This window comes from Protopterus annectens, chromosome 2.part0 (assembly GCF_019279795.1).
Source record: "Protopterus annectens isolate FY-2018-M chromosome 2.part0, PAN1.0, whole genome shotgun sequence".
Lineage (NCBI taxonomy): Eukaryota > Metazoa > Chordata > Ceratodontiformes > Protopteridae > Protopterus > Protopterus annectens.
Window position 1 is genome coordinate 751,762,307 of NC_056728.1, and position 10,996 is coordinate 751,773,302.

At 38.9% G+C, this 10,996-nt stretch overlaps 1 protein-coding gene across 2 annotated transcripts in view; it reads right to left on the reverse strand.

The window, feature by feature from the left end:
• The window catches only part of SUSD1 (sushi domain containing 1), a 1,084,671-nt gene that overhangs the window by 242,007 nt on the left and 831,668 nt on the right, over nucleotides 1-10,996 (reverse strand). For both annotated transcript variants that reach the window (XM_044061072.1, XM_044061071.1), the window contains one exon: nucleotides 9,115-9,301. In XM_044061072.1, coding sequence (XP_043917007.1) covers nucleotides 9,115-9,301 — 187 coding nt within the window. The remainder of the gene's footprint in view (nucleotides 1-9,114; nucleotides 9,302-10,996) is intronic.

The window sequence follows — 10,996 nt, forward strand, 5'->3', positions numbered from 1 at the left end:
ATGATCACCTGGCATACGTGTATTAACTACAGCAGCCTGTTGGTGTAAACTGACCAAGATTATTGATGGTGTTCTAGGTTTCTTCTTGACCCTGCATTGAGCTCTTTATCCGTAGCAGGAATGAATGGATTTCATAGGCAGTGGGCACGTTCTTTAATATCAGATACAACTGGGCAGAGGGCCAATTTTTTTTATTTTTATTTTTTTATAGGAATAGGGGAACTGTCCTGTGAGTGTACGTAGGCAATTTTCCATGATTAACTTACAGTAATGTTAGTTTTAGTTTTACTAGAAGAGACAGAAAATCTACAATGTTTCTAACTATGAAGTTAAAAAGAAACTAAATAAATAAATTAGTCATGGGTGCAGTGTTCCAAAGCATTTGTTTAGCTAATTTCTGAGAAATTTACAAGGACGCGGATCACAGCTCACAGCAAGGAAATAATAGATATGCACGCACTCATCCTTTCTATTAACTTGTGAAAGGATTTCTACAGTGAGAAACAGATGGGATTTTTCCTTGAGGGCCTTTCTCAGCACATTTTTTATACTGTTTATCTCCCCAAAACAATATCTTATCATTGCTAAAACTGAGAGACCACACCTGAAAATATAAGCAAAAAGGTAAATAAGCCTATAAACTTGCCAGATTTTTAGTACATTCATACATGAAGGCATGCAGGAAACCACCCACACAATGTCCTATGGAAGAATGAACAGGGCAAGAGAAAAAGGAAGAGCTCTGAAAGCTGAGTTTCGCTACATCTAAGTGTCAAAGGAAGCCTGGGTCCTGGAATCATTAAAGCAGCAATGTCTAGTGACCTAATCACCAAGGCCACAGCACAAAATGCTCATGGTGGACACAGTGTTAAAACAGTGCACTTACATTAATGGGGGGGTAATTAGCTTCTGTTTGATGGAAAATTAAACAGTTGGCAATCAATCAAGCTGAATTGAGGTTGCTTAACCATGGATAGGACCTTCTTATCAAAAGCAATGAAGATGAACAGACAGTCCATCATGTTAAATGAAATGGGTCACTTTAGGTAAAACTTGAGTTAACAAGGCATGTGCAGGGCATGAAGGGCCCTTATTTCCCACGTTTTACCCTTAAAGAAAATAAGATGAATAAACTAGTGCTGGAACAGTTCTGAAACCATTTTATGCAGGCAACCCCATCCTTGAGAAAGATCCTGTAAACTTCTCTAATTATAATGACTATTATTCTTAGATCTTTTGCGTGGAAGTAATGGCCACCAAGAACTGCTTTTTTCAAGAGATGAACTTCAAATCCACTAAAATAGCTGTTTCAAAAGAATAACAATTAAGCTTGTCAATCATAAAGTATTCAAGTTTCATAAAGAAGAAGTGTTCTTTAGACGTGGGCAAAGATGCAGTTCTCTTTATTTATTTATTTTATTTTACATTTGTTAACCGGGCTAGTCTAACTGGATATATTTCCATTTTCAGTAGAGGCCCGGGGAGAAAAGTTCCCGTAGTAAACAATTTGATTATAAATCTGAAATACAATACAAACGATGCAAATCATAGTTGATACATAGTAAATGAAAGTAGTTCAATAAAAAATACAAGAAGCAGTGAATAAAAAACGGAGATAAAAGATGGTATTTACACTAATATAAAAGTGACAAAAGTATATGTTAAATTATTTACACAAATAAAAGCGACAAAAGGGTATGATAAAATTATGAAACTAAGAATGTTTTGTGATAATCAGCAGGAGAGATTCCACCAGTATGTTCTATTGTGTTTACCAGTTCCTGTTTTGCTTCTTTCTTCAAGAGATGAATGTGCTACTTCACATTTCTGGCAATCACATGGCCAACATGTGCCAAGGTGGTAGAAGTATATACTTTGACTGTGGACAACTAAGACCCAAATCAAGTATCTGTCTGAGATAGGCAGGAATCACCTGCAAAATCACTGACTGTGGTGTGGAAGGTATTTCTCTGCCAAAATGGAGTGTCCTTTTTACTTATCAATATATGTGAGATAGGTGGTAGGATTCCCAGAAGCATTAGTCACCTCTGAGACCTCCACAAGAACCTGAGCAGCCAGGTCTAAGTATTAGACAGTAAGCACCCCACATGAGGGGGAATTCCCTTGAATGCTATTGGGACAGACTTGTGCACAGTTCAAAAAGACTGAAATCACACCATTCTCAGCCAAGAAGAAGCAAATAAGATGAGCTTTGGTCTTTAGTCTTTTGCCTTTGACCTTTGCTAGCAAACATACACTTACAGGAAAAGCTGCAATGCTATAAAGGAAAAGGCAGTCAGTAGCAACTACCACTGTTCTGTCAAACAGAACAGAAGAGGACACTGTCCTTTGTGACAGAAAGAATGATGTATTATGTGCCACAATCCCAGACACATATCAATAAGCAGGCTTCCTTTATTATAAGTTCTATGAAAGGGCTGGAATTTAGGCTGAGGAAGTCCACAACACATTTGCTTCTGCTGAGATGTGAATAGTTGTGAGAGTGGTGCCCTGGTTGATAGCCTGCTGTCACATTTATATCTCTGATCTCTGAAAGGGCACAGGGGGTGCAAATACTTCTCAATTTAGTATGGGTGATTAACCTGACCAGTAGTGGCTTGGGCCTCAACTCTTTTGCAGAGCTTGAAGGGCAAGAAGCACAATCTCCATCTCAAGCTAGTTTATGCGTAATTCTTTCTCCAGAGTAAAGCCAATTGCCCTTCAACAGACAGGACCATAGATTCATAGGTATTTACTAGACATGTGGTCCAAAAGACACCACTGAGCATAACAGACCAGTTTCCCAGATGCCCCAGAGCACTACCTGGTTAAGTGACTTGCTCAGAGTCACACAGGAGGCAAATGGGGGCTGACGGGAATCAAATCCTCGACTACAAAAAGTAGCTCCTCGTTGCTGATAGTGCTAATCTTCAGCAATACCTGACACAACATAAATAGGCTCTTCAGTCCACCACTGAGGTATCCTTTAGTAGTACGTGAGAGAGACTTGGTTGCAATAATGAAAAAAAAAACTGTGCTAAAACGTTTGAGAACATTGTACAATTCCAAAGCCAGTGACAAGAGCTAGACATAAGGAAAAGATTCATGCAGATATGTCTGTAGACATGACTGCTTTACAGCTACTGGGTCGCTGACACCGCATGGCATACCGAAACACCCTCACCTGATAGCAATCCAACAGGACAGTGAAGTTGGTGAGTACATTGAACCTCAAAATGTACAAATGGTCGCAAGATTTAATACTTCTCTGCTTCCAATCACAGGATAAGATAATGATTATCTGGACATACTCTGTGAACAGTAATGACCAGAACTGCAGAGGATCGAACCCTGCCCTTATATAGACAAAGTTCTGTAAGGAACTCAAGGATTTCTCTTATCTTATGGTGACCCTGATGGCCTACAACCATTTGAGGATCCAGTAAAGAGCTGCTACTATGTTCTCACTTGACATTAACAGTCAAAGTATGTGAATACTGAGAGACTCTTCTTCTGCATGGGTCTACACTACAGCAACCAGAACAGTGGTGAACTATATGGGCAGAGATGTCAGACCACAAGGCAACACCTTGTATAAAAAATTATTCTAACGAAAAGCAAATTGAAGGAATCTCTAGTGGGGGTTGTCAGACAATGATATGCTAAAACTTATCTGTCATCCATTGCCCAAAGCCCATGTTCAGTTTGAGCATGAGCATCCATGCAGGGTCATCATCCAGAATTTGGGGGACTGATATTCAAGTTTTTGACACAGAGGCTGTCTTTGTGGTTACTGTTTAAATTATCCAGGTTTAATTAGTGATCTGAGTGCTAAAAGAGTCAAACATAATGTCAGTAAATGGCTACCCTTGCCTCATCGTAACCAAGATAAGGGGGTTGATATATGTCTCATTGATGGAATGACATCAGTGGGATAAACCATCCACAAGTGTGATCTCTGTTTCATGTGAAAGAAAAGGCAGGGAGTGGGGACAAAAGCCTGCTAAAGAGAAAAAATCATCCACTCTAGGCATTGCACTGGTCCTGCCAGCCAACAAGAGGAAGCAGTTAAGAACAAATATAATAGTCTCATGACTCCGCATAGGTTAAAAGCGCATGATCCCCAATTCTTGACTTCCATGTGCAGTGTTCTCAGACACCAGGCAGCAGAATGAATGAAAGGGTCAGTGGAGGCAGTAGCTTGATGGACACTGGGAGACCAGAGACCCTAGCAACATTAAAAATGGCTGATTTGAGGTGTAAAGTCTCGAGTTGTTCCAAAAGCTCCTAAGAGAATTCTTGAAGTGGGAAATCCTAAATGTTCCAAGATGTAGCTGTTAGAAGTCATTTGTCATGGTTCTCTATGCCATGGCAAACTCATAAAACTGGCATCTTCAGTGCAGTCACCATGCATTATCAGGACTTCCATAGAGCACCTTTGTGAAGCCCACCTCCTGAAAGGCTTCACTGGGCATCCCAGAGCAGGAAAACAAGACTCCCCAGTACTTTGTCACATTTGTCCATCTATGAGAGGAGCAGTTCTGCTTGGGGTTCAACACTTCACATCTGTAGGTGGCTAGATGAAAATACAGCAAGCAACAAGGCAGAAGGAAAGCAGCCCAAGGAAGCAAGAAAATGTCTGAAATAAAGAAAGAGGAACATGAGAAGATGAAATAAAAACACAAACTGAGTTCCTGACCTGCTAAAAAAGAAAGGTCTAAAGAAATGTTTCAGAAGCATAAGAAGAAAACGGTAACTTCTTCATGAGGCTCTCCTGAAAGAGGTCTTCTTTTGCCGAGTACCTTACTTAAATATGTCACCTATTCAGTTCTAAATGTTATCGGTAAAGTCTAAAAGGTGTATTCAAACATCTTCTTCCTCTTTTATTAAAAGGACTGTGGTGTTCAAATCAACAGCGGATGAAGTATATGTTACTCTCCAATAACCTGACAAAACATCTGACAATATTTAACATATCTACACCCACAGCACACGAAGGAGCACTATCTACATCTGGTCAACAGTGTTAAGAGATACTCAACTCTCTGATCACGATTAGCACAATCTACTTTAATCATGCTCCTGAATGCAGTATATTCAGTAGTATCATTAAGTGTCTTAAATATATGAAAGCAATAAAGTCAATTGTTGCTTTACTTGGTGAATTAAATCTGTTTTCACACACTTTTATAAAGTACATCTCTATGATCCTTGTCCAGTGATTAGCTCTGGGATAACTTATAAATCATCAGCATCAGTGCTAGCAGATGTAAATGCGATAATTATCATTCTGGAACTAATAGCTCAAAACAAAACCAGAAATCCACAGTAAGTCCACATCCACAAGCCTCTCCGAATACAAGTGATTTGATTTAATAAACAATTTCTTTAAAAGTATCCATTTAAAAAAAGCAAGATTTCAGATAAGCACACTAAAACGCAATCTACTTTTGATGCCACTAAATCACATTTCATCAGTGCATAATATGTTTGTTGTCAGTGTGCACAGTTTTGGCAGAGAACAGGTATTCTTTCTGCTTTGTGTATCAAAGAAAAGCGAACTTGTAGCTTACTAATTTAATTCCACTGAATGATACAGACTAATTTACTGTGCCAACCATCTAAAATAGATCAGTCTTTTTTTATCTTGCAATGAAAGAACAGTTTTGAAGTCTCCCTTCAGAGGAAAATACAGCATTCCCCAGGGAGGTTAATGATTTACACTGTCAGTTCCTGAGTATTGAAAATCAAAGTCCATAGTGTGGAAAGGTGTAAAAAATGTGACATTAAAAGAGACTGTAACTTACAAGGTAGTTTGTATTTTCGTTAAGTAGCCTCATTCTTCAGCTGGTGAGCAAGTGCATGAGTCCTATGCAATTTCCTGACAATTTGAAAAAGAGTATAACACAATGAGTGAATACTCTTTGCTGCCTTACCTGACCAAAATTTCAGTGGTGGATTTATAGACTTCATTTCCAGTAGCTTCAGCTATCAAAAGTTAACAGTTTTGCAGGGATGTAAAAAAGAATGTATGAGAGGAGTCATGACTCTAATTTACTTAAAATAATCAGCACAGAGCTTCCATAGTTGTTCTCTGCCTTCCTATGCCAGTCTTTACAATTAATTGGTAGCACTCTCCAATATCTTTTCAACTCGTAACAAATTCACATTTCTTTCCTCCTCAAATTCAAAGGAAGACTTTTATACAATGCAACTGCTGCCACCTTCTGGCCAAGACAGAGACTTGGATGATCAACAGATTATTTTTCTTTCTTCCACCGAAGATGATTCATTGTAGCGTAACCATTAAAAGAATGACACAGTTTAATTAGTGGGATGCTAAGGATGGTTTGTCTACGAACAGCAATATATACATTACATTAACTGAAATATTTCAAAAGAATATTGGACTGCATGGAAGGTCCTTAACTCCCAAGAAGGCACATACATGTTGTATAGCTCCCAGTGGCTAACCAGTTTGACAATAATTTAAAAGCAGGCCCAGTGGCAATTTTTTTATTAGCTCTTCAGTTTCAGAGGAAAATGGTAGCCTTTCTTCTAGTAATTCTCCATTCTAGATCAAGAAACTTGACTGGTGAAATAGATTGGGAAATGTAGCTTCAGATCTTCAAACTTAACAGCAGGAGTTTTAACTAAAATATATGCTGATAGACCACAGTACTGTACTAAAATAGGCTGTCGATAGCTTAAATAAGGTACTTCATTGAGGCAATATGGAAAAAGTTCTTAAAACTATCCTCCATGTCAGACATAAAGAATACTTATTTTACAAGGTCTGCTCATCATGCAGTAAATGTTTCAATGAGAGATGCTGCTACAACTGTTAATGGCAGGAACATGCCAGACTTAGAAACCAGTTCTAGCCTGATGATGCAAAAGCTAAAATAATGACTATTCCATTAAAAATGGAATTGCCGTTGTCATGTTGGGTGAAAATTTATAAACAGATTTTGAGTCTTTATTTATTTATGTATTTACAATAATAAAATGCTTCTCGCTCTAAGCAGTGCAAAAATTCAAAAAGAAACAATAAACATTTCAAAAGGTGGTCTATAAACTTAATTAACATGTCAGCATAAGAATACACAATTAAAAGGAAGTACAAAAACTAACAGCTGGCCTCTGCACATGGTCCTTGGAAATTTCTTCTAAAATATGAAATTTTTGAGACATACTAAATGAGGCATCAGAATTTTATGTCTAGATCAGGGACAGGTGTCTGATTACCAAATAATGGACAAGGAAAGTAAAAGGTATCTTTCCAAATTTTCCAAATGGGCCATTGCAATAGCTTTCAGCCCCTCAGCTGAAGGTTTGAGAGCTCTAGCAGAGACATATGGAACAAAAAGCTGTCTCAAATAAGCAGAAACTAGGCTGTACACAGCAGGTAATGAAGAAGCAGTAACATATATACAGACCTGTCAGTAATTGGCAAACAGTGTGGATTATGCAGCAAAAAAATGGGAACTTAGAGGCGGTAACCTCACCGCAGAATTCTGCACTAACTGAAGCAATGCCAGAATGTCAGCTGACAGCCTCAGGTAAAGGGCATTGCTGTAATCCAATCAAGACAATGCCAGTGCGATGTGCTCGTGCTCGGGCACATGTGTGTTTGTGGATCCCTGTAGCTAATTCATCCAGTGATGGAATGAAATTGCAGATATGGTCAATATTTCTACAGGTGTAAATACCTTTGCAACAGCTGTTATATGGTCCTTCAGCATCAGCCTGACATCAAGAATCACACTCAGATAATGGATCAGAGCAACATGCTTTAATCTATGGAAAATATTAAGGGCATACAGTGGCATTCTTCAGCTACATCTGTATCTTTAGTAGGGTGATCCTGACTTAAATCTCTATCATCCACAGAAGAATCAACTCCACGCAGTTTTCAAGCAAGGACAAGTCCTGCACAGACTCCTGAGTGATAAAGAAGAAAAGTGGAATATTGTCGGCTTATGACTGATAAGAAAGACCTTTCTCTTGAATGATTTCTGTAAGGAACTGTTTCTATACACTAAATAAAAGCAGCCTAAGGTCAAGCCCTGTAGCATCTCACACATGTGGTGGGTGGCTACTGGAGGAATTAACTCCTGATACCTGTGAGCAACCCAAAAGGTGAGGGGCAAGCAAGTCATACAGAGCATCAATAAATAGTACAGACTAGGAGACTCAGTCAAGGTTCTGTAGCCAGTGGTGTCAAAATCATCATCAGGTCAAGAAGGATGACATGGAAAATAACTGTTAATCGTTAGACAGAAGCAGATTATCAAAAGCCCAGCTAACTGTTGTCTCAGTGCTATGCATAAATAAAAAAATACAGACTGATGTGGGCCAAACAGGTCATGAGATGTTAAGCAGGAATACATCTGCATCAGTTTTTGTGCTGGCTGTTTTCTACCCCTTATCTACAAATCTAGTGCTGTTTGGTACCTTTACCCTTGCCTGTTTAGTGAATTAAAGAAATCTAGATGCAAGGCACCATGGCTATTTTCTTCTGCATCTACTAGTTTTATTTATCTGGTGTGTGTGTGTGTGTGTGTGTGTGTGTGTGTGTGTGTGTGTGTGTGTGTGTGTGTGTGTGTGTGTGTGTGTGTGTGTGTGTGTGTGTGTGTGTGTGTGTGTGTGTGTGTGTGTGTGTGTGTGTGTGTGTGTGTGTGTGTGTGTCTGTTTGTGCAAGTGCTTGCATGTGTGTGTGTGTGTGTGTGTGTGTGTGTGTGTGTGTGTGTGTGTGTGTGTGTGTGTGTGTGTGTGTGAAATTTGCCTTTGTACATCTACTCCATCTGCATAGCCTTCCCTGTTAACAGTCATGCACTAAAAAGCAAGTTCCATATGCAATACTATTCTCTCCCTCAGCTAGTCCTATATTAACCAATGTTGGCAAAATACAATATGATAATACAACAAATGTGCCACAAGGTCAATTTCTTCCTTTATAGTTTAAATCCGCTCATTTTTTCTTGCATTTAACTAATCAATGTTTAATATTCTGATACAACAACCAATGTGCAAGTGATATGCTTCCTACTGGTATTTCTGGACTGGCGTCATAAGTGCATTATTCACTTCTGCTTGCACCATATAACCTACCTGCTATCTGCGTCTTTATGGTAAGCTTGATAATATCTCCTGTGGATAATACGGTGATGCTGATGTTGTAGTTAGTAGCAAAGTAAAGGTCTAAGCACTTCTTTGGAGTCTTCTCTGTTGTGGTGAAGTTAAAGGTCATTTCATGCAAAAAGTCCTTTTGATATGGCCTGTGTCCCAAAACATGAAACTGTAATGACAGGATTTTGGATAAAAAGTGTCAGAAACAAAGTGTTCTTATAACACACTGTTTTTATGCAGGAGCAGCCAACAACAATGCCTTCTATCATTCAGCAGTGAAAAACACATTTATATGCAGTAGATGCAAACAAACATATGCTGTGCATTTGCAGTACTATAGAATGAGCATTAAAAATCACCTGCCTTCAGGTATAACTTCTTTGTCATAGGTCACATGTGAATTACTACTAGCCATCAGCAGGGTCATTGCAGATGCCCTCTAATGTCTTCATATTCAGACAATCTTCATATTCACAATGTTTCCACAGTACCAATTAGTTTACTTATTATTCATTTCAATTTGATAACCAGCTAATTGGGTTGCTCAGCAATCCCTGTTTCACCACGACTGGGAGCCATATAGGCTGTGATACTAAGTATAGAAACAAGATGAAGGAATGCATTAATATGATATAATAGATCAAAATTCACATTAAATATAAGGATAGCAAACAGTGTAAATTCCACTGCAGAAAGTTTCAAAGAAAGTTCTGCAGTGTAAGCTGAACTCAGCATAACAGTAGATGTTTTAATGTTCACTATTGCAGTAGCCTTAGCCATATGGGTTACATCCTGCCAAGGATACAATGGCCGGCCAGCTTCCAAAGCTTTAGGGCACCTTCTACAACCCTAAACTCTCAAGCATCTCGAGCTGTGCTGATTAAAAGGCAAAGTGTGGCGCAAAGCCCTTCAGAGCTTTCATGCCAGCAGATAAGAGGGAGGCTGAGCCCTGAAAGGACAATAGTAGGAACAACAAAAAATAAATGTCAACATCCTAGGATAAAAACCACACCAAAAAACAAGGGGGGGGTGGAAGGAGGGAGCGGCTACTGCAACAGTGATCATTTGCACATCTACTCTTATGGCAAATTCAGTTTGCACAACTGTACTATGTTCATCAAATTGATCACTGCTATATGGGTTGATTACCTTAGCTAACTGTATTTAGGAGGTGGAAGGAAAAGAGTCCAAGAGCCCTTGAAGAATTGTCCTGGCAAAGCTTTATCTGGACCTAGAGAAGGAGTGAAGCTTGCACTGCTTTGTAAAAGTATGTGCAGGGGACCAAGCAACAGCTTCTAGAATATTTCTAGAATCCAGCCCTTTCCAAGAAGCCATAGAATGAGGCCAAGGCCCTGTTACAGTGGGTCTTAAACCTGCCTAGTATAGTTTGTTATGGTGAGTATAACAAAAGTTAATAAACCTTAGGCAATCATTTAGAAATAGTCTGTTATGACACAGGTTGTATCTTCTAACCTTCACAAAAAATAAACAATTGATCCAAAGATCTGAAAGATTTCATTCTGTCAAGCTACTACTGGAGCTGTATGTGGACATCCAAGGTATGGCATATCCTTTCTTCCTCATTTTTTAGGTTCAGGAAAGGAAATGGCGAGATGGATATTTTGGCTTAAAATAAATACAGATACCACTTTAGGCAGAAAAGAAGGACTAGTTCTCAAATAAACCCTATCATTAAAGAAAATGAGCTACGGTTGACTCAGCATAAAAACTTGTAACTCGGACACTCTTCTTGCAGTCAAAGCAATCAGTTAATCTGTTTTCCATGTTAAGAATTAGAAGTTATGTACTCACCATAACGTTCCATCTGAGTAGGTGTATTCATTTGTCTGCAACCTGTGGGTTA